At 32.3% G+C, this 27,360-nt stretch overlaps 2 protein-coding genes across 2 annotated transcripts; both read right to left on the reverse strand.

Moving 5' to 3' along the window:
• Positions 1 to 567: 567 nt before the first annotated feature.
• On the reverse strand, positions 568 to 10,745 carry LOC145629479 (cellulose synthase-like protein E6). The gene is made up of 12 exons (XM_081682087.1): positions 10,268 to 10,745; positions 9,103 to 9,427; positions 8,775 to 8,918; positions 8,252 to 8,383; positions 7,816 to 8,028; positions 7,210 to 7,440; positions 6,673 to 7,017; positions 5,981 to 6,504; positions 2,643 to 2,793; positions 1,410 to 1,596; positions 1,202 to 1,309; positions 568 to 975 (listed from the first exon to the last, which is right to left on the reverse strand). Exons 1-12 carry the CDS (start codon positions 10,537 to 10,539, stop codon positions 842 to 844), a joined length of 2,766 nt encoding a protein of 921 aa, XP_081538213.1. The 5' UTR covers positions 10,540 to 10,745; the 3' UTR covers positions 568 to 841.
• An 8,679-nt stretch (positions 10,746 to 19,424) lies between these two features.
• Positions 19,425 to 25,859, reverse strand: LOC145629480 (cellulose synthase-like protein E1). Its single transcript, XM_081682088.1, has 8 exons — positions 25,486 to 25,859; positions 22,317 to 22,635; positions 21,927 to 22,070; positions 21,617 to 21,748; positions 21,281 to 21,493; positions 20,700 to 20,915; positions 20,196 to 20,540; positions 19,425 to 20,064 (listed from the first exon to the last, which is right to left on the reverse strand). The coding sequence occupies exons 1-8, from the start codon at positions 25,767 to 25,769 to the stop codon at positions 19,510 to 19,512; spliced, it is 2,208 nt and encodes a 735-aa protein (XP_081538214.1). The 5' UTR covers positions 25,770 to 25,859; the 3' UTR covers positions 19,425 to 19,509.
• Positions 25,860 to 27,360: the final 1,501 nt, after the last annotated feature.

The raw sequence follows: 27,360 nt of genomic DNA on the forward strand, positions 1-27,360 counted from the left end.
CTCAAGGCTTTTCGTCAATGGGCCCCAAAACCTCAAAATTTCCTCAAAGTGGAATATATAGCCTTTAATTTTGTAATTTTTTTTGACCTTTTTTCGCCCGAAAATAAAAATTACCAAGATGTTTACCATGGTCCATAATACCCTCCAGGAGTCCAATGGTTCAGTGGAAGCATCCAATACGCCCTTAAACTGTCATTTTACCCGTTCACAACTTGAAGTGATTTCGTAAACTCAAGCCTAACACGGACGCTTATGACATCATATAATGATTATACTTCCTCCGCCCACGATTATCTGCACCAAACGTCCTTTTTGCTAACTCCTAGACAAAACTTTTAGTGTAGTTTAATTAAGTTTAGTTGTGTTTAATTTAGTTGTAAAAAGGAGGGAAATAGGAGAGAGAAAGTGGTTCAATATATTTAAAGTTTGTTAGTGGGTTAAAGTGAATGAAAAAGGAGAGAGAAAGTGATCCCATATGTTTAAGTTTGGTAAAATGATCTTTTTACACTTCAAAATTTACTAAAAGAGGAAAAATAAAAAATTGTTGCACATAATAGAGAGCACCCATTTATAGCAAATGTTGTAGATAATTGTGGGTGGAGGGAGTATATAATATACCAAATTTAATAATTTCTTTGATTCACCCAATTAAAAACCTATACTTCAAAGATTCTTTGTTACACACACACAAAAAAAAAAAAAAAAAAAAAAGGAAAATCCATTAATATCCTCTTTTAAAAAAACACAATAGAAAGATCCTAAAGCAAAACTAAGCTATTTCCCAAAACAGTGAAACACAAAGATTATGAGATGTTAACAAATCACTAATGTGATGAATATTTTAGACTCTTGAAGTCCCAAGCTTCCTTTCAAATAATCGCCGCAATAAGTATATCTGCAACACGCTTGCACCAACTAGAGCAAATGATTCCATAACGGCTTTATGGATTGCTCTCTTGCTCATAGCTTCATTCACTGCATTGTCATACAGATACGAGACACAATCAACACAATAAGAGTTTATAACGACACTTGAGAGATATTACTACTTATGGCAAACCATTTTTAGGCCCTCTAACAGATGAATTCAACGTCATGTAGAAGTGACTACAAGGAGAGTTGGTATTAGAAAGTACTCTAAAATTCAAGAAGGCATCTGAAATGGTTGAATTCTAAACTCGAGAGGAGATTAATAAAGTACCTAGTGCTTGTCGATCAGTCTGTGCCTCTAGCCAATGCTGTTCAAACTGAATGTTGTAAAGAGATTGACCGAGCTTTTCAATCTGCTCTACCAAGGGTTTCACATGCTCTGCAAACATGTACATAAATTTGACAAACAGCTATCTCACCTTATATCAATATATTAGAAACCTCTTATGAAGCTAAGATAGGGAAAACTGTTGTCTTACCATCCTTTGCATGCTGGTCATAGTATGTAAAATGTCCGACTTGTACATCGAAATCAATGGTTTCATGATAAGGTGACTTATTGGTGAAGCAGAAACTGAAAGGTCCTTTTTTATGAGCAGTAAAGTCGAATTTTTCACTGATCTTATCATGGGTGTCATGGATCTGATCGCCTTCAGGTCCCTTCACCTGTAAAATACAGCAATAAAAATGTTCCATTCATATTAATCATATTGTATGGGTACTTATCACAAAATAATAGGAGTAATAAACCTAACCCCTAGTACAATTCAACCAATGGAACCACCAAGAGTTCCATGTTCCACGTTCCAGTAAACTTATAGATCAGTCAAAGACTTTGCGTATTATGAAACAAGAAAGTTTTTACTAGAAAGCAACATGTTCTTCAATGCTTTAACACTAGAAGAAGGCTACAAAATTCCAATTAAAGGCAATGCAAACTGCCCAGAGATGAAGAATAATGAACCAACATTACACAACTACCGTCCAATTCATTTCAGAAATCATCTAATAACTTAAATTTTTTTATTATCGAGCTGTTTCATCATCCGCATTCAACCAAATATTACCATTAGACTCAACAATGGCATCAGGAATCCAAAGTGGCCCAATTAGACCCCTAAACAAGAAATATTACAATATGGTCCAAGACATATTGGTCTTTCAAAAAAAAAAAACATTTTCTTTTGAGTTTCCAGAGGTTTCTGAGTAAGGACCAGAATATCCTAAATGTTGTTTTACCATGGGAGAAGGAACACAGATGATATGGTGTTCATAGACCATTGAATACATTAATCCCTACGCACGAACGAGTAGGGAAAATTCTTCCTATCCGAACTTCACCATATTATACCACAATCAGATCATATGTTGTGTTAGTTCTGACCACATTTACATTCCCCCCCCCCCCCCCCCCCCCCTTTTAGCGTTGGTCTGTACATGTTGTGGAGACTATCGCGTATATATATAAGCCAAGAGAAGGTGATATGGATAGACCATCAATATTACTTGAGTCAGGTTTGTTCAGAACTTAAACTATGCAATTTAAACAAAGGACAAGTGGTACATTATGAAAGCCTTTAATCCAAAACCTTAAGCATATAGGAGAAAGTGATCATAGAATGTCGACCAGAGCAAATAGCAATACAAGTAGTTTGTTAACTGAAAGAAAAGCATAAATAACTAAATATTATGCTGGAGCAGTTTCAACTCACCACTAGATCAACACCATCGTCTGAGCGCCAAGGAGATTCGGACTTAATCACAACAAATGAGACATGGACTGTATCCCATTCAAACTGAACATTATGGGAAAAACACTCTGCTCTATCAATTACAAACCTAAGGCCAATTGCCGGTTGCAAGCTGGATAGAGCCAGTAGCAGGATAGATATTAATGTTGTCCAGCAAGAGATTTTCATCTGTATTTCCAATCAAGTATAGAGTGTGTCATAGGCCGTAAAGAGCAAAACCCCAACGAAACGACAAAAACTATGAAACCAATAAAACTCTTTTGGTTGACAATCAATGGAAGTAACACATGCTATGTCACTTGGACATTACGTTAACTTTGATAAGCTTGTTCGGTGTATAGCAATAGATGAATAATCAGTAATTTAATTTGTGCATGCTAAAGAAACTACATGAGATTGAAGCTAAAGAGAAATGATATGCACCGTTTCATGCCATAAGGAGAGCAGAAAAAATAGTAATTCTGAGAAATCTTATAAAGTTATAATTCACTCTAACCAAAAAAATCACAGAAAACATAGTTTGCCACAAAATTTGCAGCCTTATGTTTCCCAACTTTCATAAAGATCTAAACCGGCTAAATCCAAGATACTGAAAACCTGTGCCAGAGATAAGCTTCCATATCACGATGCAAGAACTAGCGAATAAGGAGACATTGACAAGTAAAGATCTTCAAAGAGCCGAACAATCAGAGTCTCCTAATCTGGGAGGACAACAAATGAATAAACACAAGGATACACAACGAGCTACTGTAGTACGCTTCTACAACTCCAACCTAAGCTCTTGAAGGTAAAGTTTCAAGAAGAATTAACCCAAATGCCCACTAACAGGATGAGATAGAAGTGAGCTATGGAACATCAGTAGATAAAGGGTACTACAGGGTTCTATCCTGCCTAAGAATCCTTTTCAGTAGATAGAGGATCCCCATTACCTACCTTGAAATTAATTGACGGGAAAAAGAGCAATATTTGAAATAAACTTCCTAGAGCTAGAGTAGACAGTCAGTGTAAAATTACTATCTCTACTATATCGTTTCAATTTGTTACCTCGTGGAATCGAGCCTTCAACTACTTATGTCAAATACTTTAAATCAAGATGAGTAAGGCCACTTGGATTTGCATACACTTCAATAGTCCATGTTATCTTTTTATCTACAAAGCTAAACAAATCCTTCGATCATCAAACAATCAATCAATCAAACCCTAAATCCTTCAATCATAACAAAGTATATGTCTGTCTCAAGAAACAAGTCAATCCAAAAACTATAATCTAAGCCACATTTTTGACCTTTTACTTTCACAAACCAAGCTCATCATTGCTCAACCTATGAACTCAAGAAGACACTTTGATGATACATTAGTAACATTACTAGTTTAAATTACGCTCCAACTTCCACTCTTATAATCCGGAACAACAATTTGAGAACGAAGGGAGTATAATTCGTGCTTAAAACAACGAATTTACCATTAGTTTCATCACCCAATTATAATTTACAAGCCAACCATATCTTCGTTAAATTACAGCATATATCAATCATAAGAATCATATAATCATCCAAAAACAATAAAGCTTGAATATTTCCTCATCATACTAGCATAAATTCAGTTTTAAAATCTGAAAATAGTATTCAGCATCGAAAATGTAATTTTTAAATTAAAAAAAAAATTGATATCCCATGAACAGAAATTATTAAATCTAATTAGTAAATTACCCCTGATTTACCAAGCCAAATTCCCAATTCCTACAAAATTTCAATTAAATAAAGAATTTGCAGCAAACAAATTAACTAGATCTTTGGGCATAACATAAATTAATTTCACAAATTATTAAACACACAAACAAAAAAAGTATATAAACAAAACCCAGAAAAAAATTAATTGAAATTAACGATTGCAGAGAAAAGAGATTACCTTTACCAGAAGAAGTTGATGTTGATAGATTAATCCAAGATAATCATGAAAAGTATGAGAAAAAAAAAAAATAGATAGGCAGATTTTTTTTTTTTTTTAAAAAAAAAAATTTATTTATTTAATTGAATACGAATAAAGTAAATTTACAGTAGTCAACAAAAATTCGAATGAAAAGTCGTACGATGATGGAAGTTGTAGTTTTGGGTTTTGATCTACTGTTTCATAGGAGACCAACTAATTAACTGACCCATGTCACTTACTTTGCTGCTCACGTGAGGGCCCACTGGTATAAACTCCACGTACTTTAACCAATCTCTGACTTCCACGTAGGCAACCATTTTTTTTAATTCTTATTTTTGATGTAGTAAAAAGAGTATCTGGGTTATAGACGATTTTAATTAAAATTTTGTAAGTTAAATTCGGGATAAATTCAATTAACTTAAGACAAGTTCAGTTAATAAAAAAAAGTTTGATAAGGGTTAGTCAAATATAAATTACAACTAAAATAAATTTAGTTAAATTTATACTTGTATAAGTTCATATAAGTGAAAATCCGATGAATAGAATACGGGTCTATTCACATTTACTTAATTTCAGTTCAGTTCAGCTCCAATTAGTTCAGTTCAGTTCAATTCTAATCAGTTCAGCTCCTAATTTCTCTCTCTCATAAAATATTCATTTCAGCTCAGTTCAGTTCAGCTCTAATTAATTCAGTTCAGTTCAGCTCCAATCAGTTCATTTCGGTTTAGTTTAGTTCAATAAATGTGAACATGCCCTACATCTGAATTCATAAGGAAACTTCGTTGTTTTCATATAAAAATTGGTGATTTTGTTTGAAATTTCCAAAGTCTAATACGTATGATTTATTTCTTTATTAATTTTGGTTTAATATGTTTGTCTTAATTGACTGAAATTTAATGTATAATTAGTACATTATCAAGCGGAATTTTGTTAAAAAAAACTTTATATCTTATTTTATAAGTTTTTCTAACCTAGTCTAATATGATCAAATCTAATTTTAATAAGAATTAAGTATTATTAGGTAATACAAGTAATAATTTAATAAAGTAAAGAAAAAAGCATAATATAAGGCTGACAATTTCAACCTAAGTTGATAGTAGTCTAACCTACTTGAACTAATAAGGATTCTAATTATTTGATTGGTGAAGCCTAATATCAATATATAAATATACTTTTAAAGTTAAGTGCAAGTATCACTAAAGTACAGAAAGGTTAAGATAAATATGTTACATGACTAGATTAATCGATCATACGTGTACTCTTAACTCAATTAGAGCTTAAAGACTTTAAAAGTAAGGAAACGATATCTTCAAACTTTAGCAAGTTGGAATTGAGCTCATGACCTCAATTCAAAAGCTCAACCTCAAAACTTGATAATAAGTACAACTAAAAGTGTAATAAAAATTGATTTTATGGTAACAGAGGTGGGTACCTTACCCTTATCCTTCCTAATCAAGATACCTTTGTACAATGGTAGATTAACAAGAACCAAAACTACACATAGTAAAATTTGCAAGCCCAACTTATTAATGATTCCATATCCCATCTTCAAAGTAAAGATAAGGGTAAACAAATTCATCAATGCTAGGGTTTCCAAGATAACAAACATGGGAGAAGCAACTCCAAATTCCATTATCTCCTTTTCATATCTTTGGGACACATCCTCATCAACTACTTTGGATGTAATCACAAACTTCATGTTTGATATTCCACATAGCTTTAGAAGAGTATCGATGGAGGCGAGGAGGTAGGCCGATGTTCGCTTGTAGAGCCACATCCTTTGTTCATTCCACCAGCCTAAGGCCGTGCCACCATTAGATATGAATTCTCCTAAGCTATAGGAGTACTTGGCAATTATAACATAAACAAAGAACAGAAACCATGTGCTTGTCACCTAAGACAAAAAAGGAAAAAATATCATTAGAAAAAATGAATCGATCATTTATCATCACGTGAAACATGCAATTGAATTTTTTACATCTCACAAAAAAACAACAAAGGAATGAAGTGGCGAGAATTGATTACAATAATAATAAAAAAAAAATCATAAAATTAAAATTACCTTTGGAAATAAGGAAATTCCTTTGAGCATATAAAGAGAAGGAATAACACAATAATAGAGGGTTGACCAGCAATTGCAAGCCCAAAGGCAGAAGTGACAATAACCCAATCGATGACCCAAGTTCATTCTTGGATGTCCATAAATCAAAGGACAATTATATAGCATGATTTGAAGCCAACCTTCTGACCATCTATTGTGTTGGACTAATGTATCGATTAATGTAGTTGGTGCCATTCCTATGAAAGCTTTCCTTTTTGGGTTCAAGAACACTGATTTCCAACCTCGACTATGGATTGACAATCCTGTTAGTATATCTTCAACGGCGCAACCATATCTTAAACCCATCTACAATATGACAAAATATACTATCACTATAAAATAAAAATATTTTAGATCTATATATACGTAATGCATTTGTGCCTTAAAATTCAAAACACATGTATGATACTCGATATTGGTGTGCTCAAAGATCTTCTTATGCTACATAATTAATTGTGGTAGATTGAAATAAAAGAATAAAGAGTAAGAAAAATTTACCTCTTTTCCCCATTGAGAGTTCATTTCACAAGTGCAACTAGCAAGAACCTTGGCTTTCTCTTCCAATTCTTCCACATTTTCTTGCTCCTTTGCTACATTATTATCTTGCATCTTCCAATTAGCCTTATAGTCTAAACTATACTTCTTCCCACACAAGATCTCTCTTTGGTGGAAACAACCGGTTCCGATATAGCACGTACCTCCTAGGGCATCCAAGCCAGGTGACTCCACCTTCATGTATACATACATACATATTATTGTGAATATGTGACATAACATAATCGATCATAATCGAAATAAAAACAAAATTATTAGAGTACGTTTAGTAGATCGAATATATCTTAATTTTTGAAGATTTTTATATACATCACCCAGGTGCAAGGGGCATTTAAGGGTATTTTTTTGCTCATTTAATGTTTTTTGCTCATTAAAATTCAAATGAGAAAAAAATATATTAAATGAGCAAAAAACTTCCCTTAGGTGCAACTATATGCAACTACCTCTATATGAACACGGGGTATATAAAAGGTTTTCTTATAGGTTTGAGTCTTTGTTTGGGAAAAAAATATAAGTTAAGTTAATTGGTAATAACATATAAAATCTTACATCAGAGATCACTCTAAGAGAGGCACCATATATATCATTCTTGGTAACGTTTTCGAAAGCTTGAGGAAATTGTACAAAAGCAATGTCTTGACTCTTCTTCTCATCCATGAAGCAACAAAGTGCATCTCGAATTGATTGTGGATTGTTTGAGTACATATCACAATCCACGTTCAGGATTATCGGTCCATTGCTAATTTTTGATGACACCCTAATCTGCATGTTACATAGTATAATTTTTCATGAAATCACTGAATAAAAATTTATGGAAGTTCAAATTAATTATATACATCCCAAAGTAGCTATAGTCATTCTAGTGTTCAAATCGTGAAGCACACATCGCATGCATTTAGATCAATCTGTATATGTTACATAGATCGACGAAGAATTCTTAATAATAAAGCATTTAAAAGTATTAAGTAAAATTTAGATAGCTTACCAATGCATTCATAGCTCCAGCTTTGAAGTTATGAAAATGTTGAGGTCTCTTCTCCCGGGCTAAGTAAACAAGAGTAGGTAAAATACACCCCTTAACATTTTTTGCCTTTGAATCTCTTCCATCAATTAATATCTACACCCATGAAAAACTAAGTTAAGCTAGTAAAATACTAGATTACTAGTAATATAAAGTAGAAATAAGTACGTAATTATCATTAAAGCATGATTTAATTTAAATACTTTTGGTATCAAGCTTTAGGATAAATAATCATGTCTCATGAGTGTTCGTTGATTTACTTGACTTGTTTGACAAACTGATAGTTTATCTTATCTTATTTATTTATATACCTAGCTAGTGATATATATGTTGCTTTTGTCCGTTAAATGTTAGCAATAATTGTGTATAAAGATGTTTGGCAACAATTTTTGAATGTTAATATAATACTTGAAAACAAAATTTCTTTAAATTATAAGCTAGTTAAATCAGCAAGCAAATAAAAGAGTGATATATGTATAATAATAACCTGAAGGATAGTGTCATGATCATCTTTAGAAGTGTATGAACTTTTCCATTCAGAAAACCCTTTATGTTGATCATGCACTTCCCCCGGGATTCGACCAAGTTTAGTTGATGTCACAATCCGATGTTGCATTTCTTCAAACCTTTCCTACGAAATGTACTTGTGAAATTGTTAGTAAATGCAAATAATTCTACAGTGGTCGTTTGAAATATGTTTATGTATTTCATAATTGTTTAAATCTCACGAATATAATTAATACTCGGTGATTTTCCACTATTTTCCTAACAATTAACTTTTAGAGAACTGAAGAGTAATCAATAATTAAACTCACCTTAATAAATGCAAAATCACTAGAATGATAGTGATTAGCATCTATAGGCTTATGCATGGAGCTAAAATAAGCAGCGGGTGACCGAGACTCAACATTATATTTTCTACAATAAGGCAACCAATATTTAGAGAATTGGAAGGCCTCAAAGAGAGAATAAAATGTTATGATTGAGCAACCATCGTCGGATAAATAAATGCTGAGCTTCTCCGGTGGGTAGTCGTAGGCCATGACCGATAAAACCGTGTTAATCACCATTATTGGTGGCTCTCTCACTGGATCAGCCGTACATACAAAAATGTCCACCTTAGGTAATTCAGCCTCATACCTATAAAATTCAGAAAAATAAAAGTGTACCTTGAAAAAAATGGTATAAGTTAGGAATTATGATGATTATGTTAATTAAATTATCTCAATCTCAATAAATTATCGTACATTTTTTTTGGAGGAAATTATCCTTGTACATATTTATGCAATAGCAAGGCTAAAACATCAATAAAGAAATAAGAGGACTATATTGCTAATAAGCTCCTGTATGTATTGTTTACCTAATCAATCAATATATAATCATCATTTACTACTTCGAAAAATTAAAGTAGTAAGATCTAATCGATAGTTCTAATAAGAGTTAATAAGTTAAGATACTTTAGGAAAGTAAGTTTTGATAAATGGTTAATAAATTAAAGGCTGATCAAGTTTAATTTATAATTAAAATAATTTCATTATAAGTGAAAATTAGCTAAGTAGAAATTCCACAACTACTTGTTTTTCGTATATAAAAGGTAATAAAAGGTGACAATAAAATGAATTTGTTTCTGTAAAAAAAAAAAAAAAAAAGAATTTGTTATGATGTAAACTCATACTTCTATAGTCCTATTTAGAAACTAGAAATTTAAGTTAGATTAGCTTGGCTTAAAATAAAACCCGACCCAATAATTAAACACCCGACCCAACAATTCATGTCAAAAATATGTGAAATTGTTCAAAAATAATTATTAACGGAGTTTATTTTCATAAAATTCGAGGAGTAAATTATCAACAAACATGTCCATATTGACCATATATACAACCTGACCACAAATTAACCAAAAACAAACAACCCAATAACAATAGAGTTGTATTAACAAAAGATTGAATAAAAATTACAAAGTGAGCAAATAGAGTTTACCTATTTGAAAGCCGATTTTTGTAAGTATGACGATAAATAATATTCCAACGAAGAAGTTGAGTAAGAATCCAATAAAAACTAAACCAAATTTCAGCACCAAATAATCCAATCCAAGCCCATCTTCCTTGGTCATTCTTTTGGGGTATATGAGTTGCTCTATAAACCAATATCATACATATAGCCATTAAAATTGACCCTGAAAATGCCCTATATATGAACCTTCCCTTAGCTTGCCTCGTTTCAAACAAAGGTACATACCCTTCATTTTCCATCTTTCTTTACAATTTGGGTCTAAATTATTGTAATAAGATAACAAAAATTGAACCCTTAAGCTAAGAATGGCTCAATATTTAGTTAGTTGAGTTACTATTAAATTGTGTGAACCAAAATCATTTGTAAAGATGGTATATCCTAATTTGGCATGAACCAATAAGACAAAGTCGTCAATGAACTTTCTCATTAACTATTACTCTTTTAGTTATATATGTATATAAAGTGTAGATGCCAATTAGTTTAATTAAATTTTAACGATAATATATATTTTAAGATAATTTGAAACCGAATTTTATCTTTACAAATCTCAAATTCTACATTAACATAGAATATAACTAGATGAAGTCCGTGCGATGCACGGTTTGTTTGAATTTTTTAAAACATTTTTTTTTATTTATTTATGTGTTAAAATTTGTTACATATTTAAATAAAATTTCTAATATCAAAAGATAATATTCTATATTTAATTAGTTTAAATTAAAAAATCTCATTCGCCAATTTTGCTTGGCATTTGAATTATTTAATTCTAAAAGAAAATAATAATCTCTTATTTGATTGGCTATAACTAATATTTATTATCCTACATGGCGCGCTAAGAAAATTAAATCCTACGTGGCTCTCTAAAAACTCGGGAAAAAACTCCCTTTTATATATATATATACTAGTTTTGTGCCCCGGCGATACCCGGGTAGTTTATGGACTTTAAAGATAAAATTATATTACTTCCTCCGTTAACTATTATTTGCAACATATACAATAAATGGATGCTAAGTATTATGTGCAAGAAATGTTTTATTTCTTTTTTAGGTTATCATCTCTCTCTATCTCTCTCCTCATCACATGCACCAACTTTTTCTCTCTCTATTTTGCACTCACAAACAAATTTTTCTTAGGAGTCCGCAAACATCCCCTTTGTTGCAAATAATATTTAACGGAGGTAGTATTATAATTCAATTTGATTGAAAATAGAATTCTAAATTAACTATTTTTGCTACAAAGTCAATCTATATATATCCAACGTGGTACGATATTTGGTGAAAAATTAAAACACTAAATGATGTTGTCTTGTGGCCTAATTATAAATTTATTATTTGATATTTTATCGAAGAAATAACTCTAAACTAATAATCTTATTCTAAAATTCTATCATGATTTGATTGAAAATAGAATTCTTACCTAATTTTTTTTTATCTTATGAAATCTAACCAAGGTGGTGCGACACTTGACGGTTTTTTTTTATCACATGAAGTCTATTTAAATTTATCCAAGGTGGCGCGACACTTAGCGAAAAGTTAGAATGCCAAGTGTCGCTATTTCGTGATCTGGCTAAAAGTTTAGCTTTATATATTAGTTATATGATATGATATGATTAGATTGCATGCACACATAAGGATGTCCATGTGAAACAAAATAACATTAAAATTTTTTGGATTATAGCATGATATGATATCTCTAGAAATCATGATGCTGTTATGAAATATATAGAAATTAGAGGATTAAGAGAAGAAGGTAATAAGAGAAGTATTACTACTTTTATGTATTACTCTTGGTAATATTTTTGTGCATCATACAAGTGAAATTACATGGCTATTTATAGTAGTAAGAACCACTATTACATTGTGGGCTATAACCTTAGAGGGTGGCAATTAGGGTTGGCTACTACATTAAATGCAATGAAGAATTGGAGTGTGGACATTCACACCTTGACTAATTTAATTAACTCTTAACACTCCCCCTTGAATGTCCATACAGAATAGGGTATATGTTGCCTCGTTAAAACCTTGCTAGGTAAAACCCTTTAGGATAAAAGCCATAGCTAAGGGAAAAGAGTACAACAATACATTACTATATGCTTTAGTGTACTGCCTCATTAAAAACCTTGTCAGGAAAAACCCATTGGGATAAAAACCTGATCGAAGGGAAAAAGAGTGCAGTGCATATAATGCTCCCCCTGATTTTAACATAGTTTATGAAGACGACGCATCCCAATCTTGTGGACCAACCGCTCAACACTCTTCGAAGGTAGGGACTTTGTAAACAAGTCTGCAAGATTATCAGATGATTGGATCTGTTGGACATTTATCTTCCTTTCCTTCTGCAAATCGTGTGTAAAGAACAGTTTTGGGGATATATGTTTAGTCCTATCACCTTTAATATATCCTTCAGTTACTTGTGCGATACATGCAGTATTATCTTCATAAATGATGGTTGGACTTTCAGTTACTTCTTTCATCCCACATTCTTCTTGGATATTGCCGATCATTGACCTTAGCCATACACACTCACGTCCTGCTTCATAAAGGGCAATCAACTCAGCATGATTTGATGATGTCGCAGTTAAGGTTTGCTTTGTTGATTTCCAAGAAATTGCAGTTCCACCATAGGTGAACAGATATCCAGTTTGTGACTTGGCGTTTTGTGGGTCTGATAGATATCCAGCATCTGCATATCCGATGAGGGTGGCATCTTGCCTTGATTGATAAAACAAACCAAGATCTTTTGTTCCTCGTAGATATCGTAGTAAGTGTCTTACTCCTTTCCAGTGTCTCTTCGTTGGTGCGTTGCTAAACCTGGCTAACAAATTCACAGAAAAAGCTATGTCTGGTCTAGTATTGTTAGCTAGATACATTAGAGCCCCAATTGCACTTAGATATGGTACTTCAGGACCAAGGACATCCTCGTTTTCCTCTCGAGGTCTAAATGGATCATATTTCATAGTCAAAGACCGAACAATCATCGGGGTGTTTGTTGGGGTCGCTTTGTCCATGAAAAAACGTTTTAACACTCTTTCGGTGTAGTTAGACTGATGGACGAAAATACCATTATTTAAGTGCTCAATTTGCAATCCAAGGCAAAATTTAGTTTGTCCAAGGTCTTTCATCTCAAATTCTTTCATCAAGTATTTTGCAGTTCTTTCAAGTTCATTTGGGGTTCCAATGATATTCAAGTCATCAACATAAACTGCAACAATTGCAAACCCTGATTGTGATCTCTTAATGAAAACACAAGGACTGATTTGATTATTCTTGAACCCTTCTTTCATAAGGTATTCACTAAGACGATTATACCACATCCTCCCAGACTGTTTCAATCCATAAAGTGACCTTTTTAATTTTATGGAAAGTAAATGTCTAGGCTTGTGGTTTTCTGGTAATTTTAGTCCATCTGGGACTTTCATATAAATATCTGTATCGAGTGACCCATATAAATATGCGGTTACTACATCCATTAATCGCATCTTTAGTCCTTCTGAGACTGTCAAGCTTACCAAAAATCTTAACGTAGTTGCATCAACTACGGGAGAATATGTCTCCTCATAATCAATCCCTGGAATTTGAGAAAAACCTTGGGCTACAAGTCTTGCCTTGTATCTTACAATTTCATTTTTCTCATTTCGTTTTCTCACAAATACCCACTTGTATCCAACTGGCTTTACACCTTCTGGTGTAAGGGTTATTTTTCCAAACACTTCTCGTTTTTCGAGTGACTTTAACTCTGTCTGCATTGCCTCTTTCCATTTTGGCCAATCATGCCTGCAACGACATTCTTCCACTGTTCTTGGTTCACTATCATTTTCGTCAGATGCCATTTCAATTGCAATGGAATATGCAAATATTTCATTTACGATAACATCATTTCTATTCCAATAATTCCTGGTAGAAACAAAATTTATTGAAGTTTCATTGTTATCGATGTTATGGTCATCTTGTTCATCCCCTTTCGGATTATCATCTTTTTCTCTATTCTTATCTGTACTTTGTCTTTCTTGACCTTCTGTAAGGGGAATATTGTCGATCTCATCAGGTCTTTTTAATTTTCTTGGTTTAGAGTCTTTTGAACCAAGTGGTCTTCCACGCTTTCGGCGTGCTAGAGATTCATTTTCAATGATCTTATCACCAGAAGGAATTTCAATTCGTGCAGGGGCATTTTCAGCTGGTATATGTGATTTTGTCACTTTCTTTGCATCTATAAATGCATCAGGCAGCTGATTTGCAATGCTTTGTAAATGAACAATTTTCTGAACTTCTTGTTCACACATATTTGTTCGTGGATCAAACATTGACAATTGTGTTGCATTCCAAATGATTTCTATTTCTTTCTTTCGTGGGTCCACTTTCTCTCCCCCTAAGGCTGGGAATACTGTCTCATTGAAATGACAGTCGGCAAATCTGGCCGTAAATAAATCACCGGTCATTGGTTCAAGATATTTAATTATGGAGGGTGATTCAAACCCAACATAAATTCCCAGCCTTCTTTGTGGACCCATCTTTGTTCGTTGGGGTGGAGCAATAGGAACATACACCGCACAACCAAAAATTTTTAGATGTGAGATATTAGGTTCTCGACCAAAAACTAATTGTAGTGGTGAGAACTTATGATAAGCAGTTGGTCTCAACCTAATTAGAGTTGCCGCATGTATTATGGCATGACCCCAAGCAGATGAAGGCAATTTTGATCTCATCAATAATGGCCTTGCAATCAATTGTAGTCTCTTAATTAATGACTCAGCAAGTCCATTTTGTGTATGAACATGAGCTACAGGATGTTCTACAACAATTCCAATCGACATACAATAATCATTAAATGTTTGGGATGTAAATTCCCCTGCATTGTCAAGCCTTATTCTTTTTATTGTATGGTCTGGAAATTGTGCTCTTAGTTTAATAATTTGAGCAAGGAGTTTTGCAAAAGCAACATTTCTACTGGATAAGAGACTTACATGTGACCATCGAGTTGAGGCATCAATTAATACCATAAAATATCGGAATGGTCCACATGCAGGATTAATTGGTCCACAAATGTCTCCTTGAATCCTCTCTAAAAATGTTGGAGATTCAGTAGCAATTTTGTTCATAGATGGTCTTATTATTAATTTGCCAAGTGAACATGCAGAGCATGTTAATTCATCTGATCGAGGGATTTTAACATTCCTAATTGAATGTCCTACTGAATTTGCTATAATCTTGTGCATCATTCCTGTACCAGGATGACCCAAACGATCATGCCATAAATTTAGCAGATTCTTATTATCTAACTTCTGGTTAGATATCAAATTTATTTCAACTGGTCGTATATCTATATGATATAACCCTGAAGAATATGCTGGCAATTTCTCATACACATGTTTCTTGCCATGTTTTTCTGCCGTGAGGCATAAATATTCTTTTTGATCCACTATCATTGTTTCTAAATGAAAACCATTTTGACGCACATCTTTAAAACTTATAAGATTTCTTCGAGATTTACTCGAATATAAAGCGTCAATAATGATTAATTTTGTTCCATTTGGGAGTATTATGCAAGCTTTTCCAGAACCTTCTATTAGCTTGGCTGACCCAGAAATGGTATTAACATTTGCTTGAAATAATTTTAACTTTAAAAAATATTTTCTATCCTTCAGAATAGTGTATGTTGTTCCACTGTCCAAAAGGCATTGAAATTTGGAACCAACTTCGGGCAGATCCATATCTTCATAAAATAATAAGTATAAGATTAGTTTAAGATAATTAAACTGGACGTACTTTATTAATAATGAATAATTAAGAGTACATAACTTGAACATGAAAAAAAAACATACAAGAAAAGTACATAATGAAAACATAATACATATCATAGTAATTGATGAATTATCTAAACATGATTATTCTCTCCAAAGATAAATTCACCACTAGCTTCACCATTGTCTATGTGGAAATCAGACACATCAAGGCTAATTCCAGGGACATTTTCTTCATTAACATAATTTGTTTCGGCATGTTTTTCTTTCCCTTTAATGGAAGCCTGGTATAGTTCTACCAGATGTTTGGCCGTACGACAAGTACGTCCCCAATGTCCAGTCATGCCACATCTATAACATGTGTCTTTTCCTTTTGTGGTGGCTTGATTTTTGTTTCCTTGTTGATGCCCCCTTTGAGTGTTGTTTCTAGGGGGAAATTGGCCTCTACCACGGCCATAACCACGTCCACGGCCACGTCCGCGGAAATTTCCACGACCTCTGCCACGGTTATTATATTTTCCACGTCCACCTCTATGAGCAACATTTGTCTCGGGTGGATTTGAGCTTTCTACAGCATTTGTTTCATTGAATGCTTGAGACCCAGTTGGTCTTAGGTTGTGATTCTTCAACAGAAGATCATTATTCTTTTCAGCAACCAATAATGTAGAAATAAGCTCAGAATATTTTGCAAAGCCTCTTTCACGGTATTGCTGTTGCAATACAATGTTGTTAGCATGGAAAGTAGAGAGTGTTTTCTCTATCATTTGTACTTCAGTGACTGGTTGATCACAATATCTCAATATTGATACGATTTTATATAATGATGAATTATAATCACTGACAGATTTAAAGTCCTGAAATCTCAGGTTTGTCCACTCAAATTGTGCTGAAGGAAGGAGTACCCTTTTATGGTGGTCATATCTTCCTTTCAAGCTATCCCATAGTTCTCTGGGATTTTCCACCATTAAATACTCAGTTTTCAAACTGTTATGTAAATGATGCCTTAAGAGAACTATAGCTTTTGCTTTCTCTTGATCAGTTGGAACTTTAACTTGAGCAGGGGCATCTTTTTCGTTTCCTGGGATGGTAATTTCTTTGATTGTATGTTCCAATCCCTGAGCCTTCAAATTCATTTGGGCATCAACTGTCCATTCAAGATAATTATGTCCAGACAAGTCTAATACGTCAAATTGTCTTTTCATCAAGTCTCCCATTTTAACTACAATCAAATAGGTAATTATTATTAAGCCAATTAAGCAAGTGATAATTAAAGTAATCAAATTGTAATCATAATAATAATCCATTTAAAACATATTTGCTTCTCCCCCTTGGGTTATTATTATGATTTACATAAAGTTAAGCTAAAATTAAACATGATAATTACGTTAGTTAAACAATGACAACAACAATAATAACAATAACAATGATAATAATAACAATAACAATAAATACTACTACTATCACTACATCACCGACAACGACAACAACAATAATAATAATAATAATAATAATAATAATAATATTAATGACATACATTAATGATAAGACAAAAGAAATATTTATTATAACAAAATGCACTTATAATCTACCTAGAAGACAAAAAAAACTTGAAGTACTACGGAGATTACATGCATGAATTCTCTTTGTCGAAAAATCGAGCGCTACTTATGTAAAATGATGAAAATCATCATTGCCATTAATAAAACTACTAGGGCCATAATTAAAACTAAATATAGTTTTAATTTCCTTAAATCTTCTTCGAAAGTAAAGGGGTGTGGTGGTTGTCGGTTGTCGACGGGGAACATGGTGTATGACCGGTGTAAATGGAGGAAGAAGAAGAGGAGATAATTTGGGTAAAGTTTAAGGAGGGGATAAGGTTTGTATGGTGAAATAAGGGGGTGTAATCCGCCTTTTATAGGGGGGTAAATTATCCGTTTCAGCTTTACACTACTGTAAAAATATCATACAATGTTCTAGTAGACTGGTAAAATAATCGTAATCAAACTATTAATATTTACAAACGTAAATAAGTATCACACTGGGATGCAAGCCGTAGTGGTCCGAGAACCCTAATCTATTCATGAGGTCAAGGGTTCGAAAACTGAAAGAAACATAAAAGTGTGTAATCTAAAAAATTAAATAAATATAAAGGCTGCATCATTTTTTTCATTTTAGTAATTATGCACAAGTAAGTAAGTATAAACATGATTTGTGTGACCATGAAATTTACTCTATTAACATGCATACAACAAATATTTCCACATGCAAAAGTAATTATATATTACTTTCTATAACCATGCATGAGAGTTACCAAACTAAGTATCATAAATAAGGTATGTATTGATATCCTCATTTTTAATCAACATGGCTAATAATGTGGAGTAATTTTGTGGAGAAATATATTGTGAGTTTCTGGTATAGAGGATCCCATATGGGCAACTATAGAGCATACTCCTCAAAATATATTTTGTGAAGGAAATTGAATCTTTGTAAAAATTGGATAATCGGTATAAGTATACCTGATTGAAGATGGTGCTGATAACGTGTTATGAAATATATAGAAATTAGAGGATTAAGAGAAGAAGGTAATAAGAGAAGTATTACTACTTTTATGTATTACTCTTGGTAATATTTTTGTGCATCATACAAGTGAAATTACATGGCTATTTATAGTAGTAAGAACCACTATTACATTGTGGGCTATAACCTTAGAGGGTGGCAATTAGGGTTGGCTACTACATTAAATGCAATGAAGAATTGGAGTGTGGACATTCACACCTTGACTAATTTAATTAACTCTTAACAGATGCCAAAATATGGAGAAACGTGGCATCTTGTTTGTCATATTTTGGGAGTATTGATTATTTATTGAGGGATTGATTGATCTCAATAATTTTGGAACTTAGTCTGCCTACTTTTATTTGCCGACATCCGGAGTACATTATATACACATAAAAAATAGGGAAGTTGAGCTTGTATTATGATTTATGATTTTATGAACCTATACAAATTCACAATAAAACACAAAATATGTACCCAAACTGTTTATGGTTCTTCCCTTTTTCTCCTCCTTTCGGAATATATTTTTCTGTACTAAATTAGATGATATGTTTTAACTTTTGATATTATTTACAAACTCTACTTTAATCGTGTTTTGTAATTTATAAATAAGAAAATAAAAAATATAATGTGATAAAAAAAATGAATTATCTTATTTGAAAGGAGGTAGTATGTTTTTTCCCATACCCTTATAATCTTATATAGTAAATCTCTTTTCCTCATTTTAGGAATGAAAAGACTAAATAAAATAATAATGAAAAAAGCAAAATTATTATTATGCATTAAAAAGACAAGTCCACTGAAATTTTTTTTAGAATAGAAACCATATGCAAGAAAATAAAAAGTGCTTTATTTATTCCTATTATCCCCTATTTTACAACAAATTCCTTCAAATTAAAGAGAAAAAAAAACCCTAGTAACAAAAATAAAGCACAATTATAACAGATACAACGGAAGCCTTTATAGTGACAGAACTAGGCATCTTACCTTTGTCCTTCCTTATAAAAACAGCCTTAAACAATGGATAATTAATTAAAATCAATACAAAACATAACAAAATCTGCAAGCTTAATCTTTCAATAATCATTCCCCTAATTATTTCCCCTCCTACTAATAACTTTTTAATTAGGACAACAAAGGTGAACAAATTTATGAATGCAAGAGATGTTAGCATGGTGAACATGGGAGAAGTTACACCAAATTCCATGATCTCTTTCTCATATCTTTTAGACACGGCTTCATCGGCCACCTTATTCGTGATCACGAATTTCATTTTCGAAAATCCGATGAGGTTCAACATTGTATCAATGAGGGCAAATAAGTACGAGGATATTCGCCTATAGAGCCAAATCCTTTGTTCATTCCACCACCCTAAAATCGTGCCTCCGGTGTATACGAATTCTACTAAGTTGTATGTGTACGTGACAATTATAACGTAGACAAATGGAAAAAACCACGGGCTTGGCAACTACAACACCAAAAAAAAAAAAAAAAAAAAAAAAAAAAAAAAAAAAAAAAAAAAAAAAATCATGTAAGATTATTATATTATTTGTACGTCGTAGCATAAAAAAAACTTCAACTCGAAAGTGATGAAAATACCTTAGGGAACAAGGAAATGTCTCCGAGCATGTATAGAGAAGGTACGGTACAATAACACAAGGTCGCGATGGAGTTAACTGCCCAAAGACTATAGTAACAATAACCCGATTGAAGGCCGAGGTGGATCCTTTTATGGCCGTACCATAAAGGACAATGTGTTAGCATGATATGAAGCTGACCTTCACTCCATCTTTTATGTTGCACTAGTGTATCATCCAAAGTTGTAGCTGCTAAACCTAAGAATGCACTCCTTTTTGGATTCATGTACACTGATTTCCATCCTCGACATTGTATTGCCAACCCTGTTATCACATCTTCGATTGGACACCCGTATTTCAATCCCATCTAAAAACTCGAATTTATTATTCAATTTCAAATAGATATAATTAATAGACGCGATTTGAAATATAAATGATTGAAACAGATGTACAATATATGATATACTAGTATAGTTCCTATATTATTAATCATCAATTATACAATTAAGGGCATAAATTATATTACCTCTTTTCCCCATTGAGAGTTTAGCTCATATGTGCAGCTAGCAAGTGATTTGGCACTCTCTTCCAACTCGTCGATTGTTCCAACCACATTCGAGTTCTTCCAATCGATCTTGTAATCCTTAGAGTACCTCCTTCCACATAATATTTCTCTTTGATGGAAGCAACCAGTTCCAATATATAATGGACCTCCAAAGCCATCCAAACCATGAAATTCCACCTATTTATAATTCAAAGAAAACGTGCATTTTAAAACTATGTATTTTTCAAACAACAACTTGTTCAATTTAGGAAGTTATTATGATGTACTTCCTTTGTTTTTTTTTTTACTTGACCTGTTTCTTTTATCACGTTTGCCAATGCAAAACTTTAATGGTCAATAACTTTAATTCTCCATGGTTGAAAAATATAAAAGTTATATATTATGATAGTACTTATTGAGACGAATTCAAAATGATCCAACATGAATATGTTTTTCTTTACATATTATTCACAAAATACGGTCAAAGGAGAGGTGGTGAATAGTGTAAAAGTCAAAGCGGGTCAAGTAAAAAAGAACGGAGGAAGTATATACTAGTAACTTACCTCATAGCTCGTTTGAAGGGCAGAACCATATATATCATTCTTGGTGGTATTTTCAAATCTTTGCGGAAATTGCACAAAAGCAATGTCTTGGCTCATCTTCTCATCCATGAAGAAACAAAGAGCATCGCGAATAGATTGTGAATCATTCGAGTACATATCACAATCAACGTTGAGGATAACCGGTCCATTGCTAATTTTAGATGATACCCTTAGCTGCATAACATGATGTATATATATCCCAAGATCATACAATTAAACTTATATTATATAATGAACAAAATTAATTAGGCATTGACCTAACTAAAAATATTTCATATAGAAGTTTGATCGATTTACCAATGCATTCATAGCTCCGGCTTTGAAGTTGTGAAAAAATTGAGGCCTCTTCTCGCGAGCTAAGTACACAAGTGTAGGCATTTGACAACCTTCAACATCTATAGTCGTTTTATCTCTTCCATCAATCAATATCTACAATTGTACTCGTGTAAAAAGAAATTTTAAGAATACGAAAACAATAATTTATACAACCATACATATATATATGTACACACAATTACAATTTATTGTTCAAATTAAGGATCAAGAACAAAGATTAGGCCGAAATAGTTGCTACATACTTGCTAGGAAGTATGAAAAATAGATTAACCTGAAGAATGGTATCGTGGTCACGTTTAGAAGTATAGCTATCGTTCCATGTGAAAAATCCTTTGTGTTGATCGCGTACTTCCTCTGGAATCTGGCTAAGATTTGATGCCATCTCAATCCTGGTTTGCATTTCTTCATACAATTTCTTTGATTGGTTTGCATGAAAAAGAATGTACCAAATGAATTTTGCAAATTAGTAAACTTTTTAATTAGAATGAAGTATGTGCAATCAATTAGTAACATAATATATACTTCCTAACATTGTTTGTGGTCGAGTTATATCTTAAGTGTATTAATTATCAGCAATAAATATATAATCAACAAATCATATACTCAAAAAGAGTTGTAATTGTACAGTCATATAACCAAGAATTGGGTTTTGGTTTAGTACCTTGATAGATGTGAAATGGCTAGAATGAGTAGCATTAGTAGGCTCAAGCATTGATCTAAAATAAGAAGCAGGGGATCTTGGTTCAACCTTATACTTTTTGCAGTAAGGTAGCCAATTCTTAGAGAATTGAGAGGCCTCAAAAAGAGCATAAAATGTTAAAATCGAGCCACCATCATCGGATAAGTAGATGCTAAGCTTTTCCGGTGGGTAGTCATAAGCCATGACCGATAAAACAGTGTTGATCACCATAAGTGGTGGCTCGATTAATGGATCCGCCGTGCATACGAATATGTCCACCTTAGGCAAGTCATTCTCATACCTTGTTCATAAATTAACCAAGAATATTAGTGAGAATTCTTTAAAGGGTCAATTAATAAGGGCTAAGGTGCAATAGAACAGTGGCGAAACCAGAAATTTATCATTAGAGTCTATTGTGAATATATTGCTAAAGTCGATTAAGAGTTTTAAGATAAATAGGAAATACTTTGCTACACCATGCATTTCAACATCCTACATTTAGGGTGACAAAGTGACAAATTAAATAATGAAGTTACATAAATTTGATGCTATATCAATTTATTTTCAAGTCTTGATTGACATATGGTTTTTATGCAACTACACATTAGAACTAGACATAGGAAAGACAAAGTATATGACAACAATTATCAACTTCCAGCAAAAAAAATAAAAATTGTTAACTTAGTGGGCCACTTTCCCATAAAATGTCTAACAAATAATGGCTGTAATTTTTTTTTTTTTTTTTGGACAAGTACAATCGTATCATTGCTTTTCAAAATGGCCATGTTTTAGCACGTGATCATAATATTTAACACATGTTTGTTGAAAGTAGAGGTGTCAAACCCGAACCGACCCGAAAAAATTATCCGTTTCGAACTGTAACCGATCCGATTTTATCCGAGAAATTCAAGACCCAAACCCGAACTGTAACCGAACTGAACTCAACCCGAATCCGAACTTGACCCGATCTGAACTTAACCCGACACCGATTTGATCCGACCTGAACTCAACCCGAATCCGATTTGACCCGACCTGAACTCAACCCGAACCGATTTGACCCGACCTGAGCTCAACCCGATCCGAAATTGACCCAACAAATAACCGATCAGATTCGATCTGTTTTGACCCGAACTGATATTAACCCGACCCGATTTTAACTCGATTTGATTTTACCCGATCCAAATTTAACCCGACCATAATTGATTATTGACCTTTTTATTCAAGTTCTTATAAAATATATTTACTAATTATTAATAAGTTAACTTTTTTACTAAAAAAAAATAGTCTGAAGTCTTAAATTTACTACAAACCCATCACGTGAGAATTATAGGCATTATACATCGTACGGTTATATACACACTACATACATATGCAATAATTTATGCTCAAATAAAAAGAATGTACATAGTAACAATTAACTATCAATATGTATAATGTCAAGTTTTTAATATAAAAATTGAATTAGTAATAAAGTAATTCTAACAACTCTAACAAATATCTTATACAAATTGAACTAGTAATAAACTAAACTAATAGTACAGTACTCATAACCTCGTAAGATTGTACAATTGATGAAGAGTTGTAACCTTATAATAACCTTAAAAAATTGATATTCTTTTTTGTATATATCACCATATGTAACTATTACTCGTTAATAACTTAATATATCACTAGCTTGGTCTCACTTATATAAGTATGATAAGTTATCAATAATTATTCAATCTCAATTTTTCTTTAAGATAAAAATTATACATAACTTGATCAAATGAGAAAACTAAAACTTCGTGCTTCGTAATTAATAATCATATTGAATCAATAATAAGGTAAAAACTCAATAATATCTCTAGATTAAAAATAACCTTATATGGATATGAATTTGGTCAGCTCGACCAAAATCCAGCCAAACACAAAAAGGAATTGAATTGAAACTGACCATTTAATGAATCAACGGATCAACCTTATCTTAATCAAACCGAACTTGACCGAACCGAAATCATCCGAACCGTAATCAACCCGACCCAAATTCATCCGACCCGAAGTTATCCGGTTAAACCCGTTTTAAACCCGATCCAAATTTATCCGATCCGAAAGTGAACCGATCTGGAGTTGACCCGACCCATATCCGACCCGGACTCGATAGACCATGACCCGAATTTGACCCGACCCGAATTTGATCTGATCCGACCCGACCCGAGTTAAAAGGATAATTTTGATCCGAACATATCCGACCCGAACAGACCTGACCCAAACTCCATCCGGTTATCCGAATTGACACCTCTAGTTGAAAGCAGTGCTAGTTTGATCATTATCAACATTTCACGAGAAATAAAATGAATAGGAGTAAATGATACGGAGTACTAAATAATTATTAGATTGGTTATAACTCTTATAAGGTCTATTTTTGTACCAGTAATATTCTAGTATTTTTTTCACAATTTTTACTATGGAGTAATAGAAATTAAAGTCATCACTAATCAATATTATAGGAAAAACAAAACAATCATTAATAATAATTTGCTTCTATAAGCTACTCTACTCCAACACTTTAATATATTGACCCATTTATAGATATCAAAATTTCTATTTCTATATGAATTAGATTATTATATCACGATCTTTACAAGAAAGCATTCCTAATTTTCGAATATAAATTTTTTTTCAAATATGAAATTTTTTTATATGATTTAATTTCTGAATTTAACCAAACTTTAACTTTATTTGTACGATAATCTGTTAAATAAAATTGTTTGTTATTGTATTTGTATCAATATGTACTTTTCGAATATAAATTTTTCATAATTTTTAACAAGTAAAGAACAACGATATTTAATGATAAATAAATACAAATAATCTGATTTATTTATGAAATAAGCTAATATAAACTTAGATAAGTTAAACTGAACATGTCTAGACTAAATTTTGGTTGGTTAGGGAGAAGGACCCTCCTAAAAAGCAAAATTTAGACAATTTTTTTCTATAATGAGCCCGGTGAGATTCAATTTATAACCTCGTGCCGAAAGATCGAAGAACTAGCCAGCTACTCTATCCAATTATCTTGTTTAGAACCATGCTTGATACACTACTACTACTACTTAATTAGTTAACATATGACTAACTCTATTAAAGGAGGGGAAACATTAAAAAAAAGTACCTGTTGGAGAGTCTATCTTTGAAAGAGTAACGATAGATGCAATTCCATCGAAAAACTTGAGAAAGAATCCAATAAAAACCAAACCAAATTTCAGCCATAAACAAAGCAACCCAACCTAATCTTCCCTCCCCAACTGTCTTGGGTATGTAAGAACATCTATAAACCCAAATTACACAAATTGTAACTAATATAGATGTTGCAAATACCCTGTAAATTAATCTTCCCTTTGCTTGCTTCGTCTCAAATAAAGGAAAGTATTCATCTTTCCCCATTTTTTCTCTCATCTGTTTTGGTAATTATTGAACCAATTTTTTTAAAGGGTTTAAGCTAGTTTTCTTCTTCAGTTGGCTGTTTATCTTCTTTCTTTTTTTTTTTTTTTTGATGCAAACCTTCTTTCTTTATCTTTAAATCTTAATGTCTTGTCATATTATCTCCTTTGTTTTTTAGTTGACACACCTCTTATTATGCAATGTACGCATAAGTATAAAATCAATATAGTATACGTTTATAAATACAAGTATAAAATCGTTAATAATTTTAATTGATTACGAATTTATTCAGTGATATAAATTTAATATCTTGGAACTACAATAGACTTAGGGGGCATCTAATTTGAATATTAGAAATGGAATGGAAATGAAACAGATAAGGAGAAGGAAATGAATTAGGCCCTATTCTCTTCACCTTAAAAAAATAATATTAAGTAAAAATAATTTCAGTTCAGTAAAAATAAGTTCAGTTCAGTAAAATTAATTTCAGTTCAGTAAAAATAATTTCAGTTCAGTAAAAATAAGTTCAGTTCAGTAAAATTCAGTTTTCTTATTGAAGAATTATAATAGAAAATCAGTAAAAATAATTTCAGTTCAGTAAAAATAATTTCAGTTCAGTAAAATTAAGTTCAGTTCTGTAAAAATAAGTTCAGTTCAGTAAAAATAATTTCAGTTTAGCAAAATTAAGGTGAATCAATCAGGGCCTTATTTAATCGTTACCTTTTCATTTGTTTGGTTTAAATATGAAAAGGAATCACCTAAACCTAGTTCAATTTATTTTTGTTAGAGGAGGGTAAAGGTAATTGTTGCTCTATGAGAGGAAACCATTATCCTAAGGTAATGATAATTATTACCCAAACCTTGATAACGGTAATGGTTTAATTGAATCCATTTTCAACCAAATACTCTTATTAAATGACAAAAAAAATCTACCACCACACGGTCCCAATATGTATACAAATATGTACGGGTTTAGCCAACTTTCATGGGCCCAAATTTGTGCTCATGCTTGATCAATTATATTGATTTTAATTTTTTGTGGGATGATAGCAGCTTAAATTTTAATTTTAAGTGCAAGTTTCGCTCGGCCTAAAAAACCCACTATTTTTAACACAAAATAGAGAGTTTGGGACAAATAAACCACTCCAAACTTGGACCCACCCTAATCCAACAGGAAGCTATATTGGTGATTGGAATCATCTTTTGCTTGTCTTTATTTAATTTCAAGTAAATTCGTATAAAATAAAATAAGTTTGGATAAAACAATATCAGATTTGATTTTTTTCCCCTCTTTTTTTCCTTGGTGTAGAGAGAGCGACAAATGGTGTAGACGGAATTTGATCCCAAGCCATAACTACCACCTTGTTTATGATCGATAATGTAGTACGAGCAAATGAACTACCATCTTTTTACATTGATCGAAAATGTAATAATTAAGAGCGAATGTTATAACTAATTGAACAAAATGGATCAAGAAAAGAATTTTCCTTGTGATGAACTTTATAAATTTGGTATAGTCACATATAAATACTTTCTATATAATCATTTAGGGAAGGAAGGAATAATTCAATACTAACAACAATAAATAAAGGCTAAGTCATATGTC

Source organism: Chenopodium album, chromosome 4 (assembly GCF_948465745.1).
Source record: "Chenopodium album chromosome 4, dcCheAlbu1.1, whole genome shotgun sequence".
Classification (NCBI taxonomy): Eukaryota; Viridiplantae; Streptophyta; class Magnoliopsida; order Caryophyllales; family Amaranthaceae; genus Chenopodium; species Chenopodium album.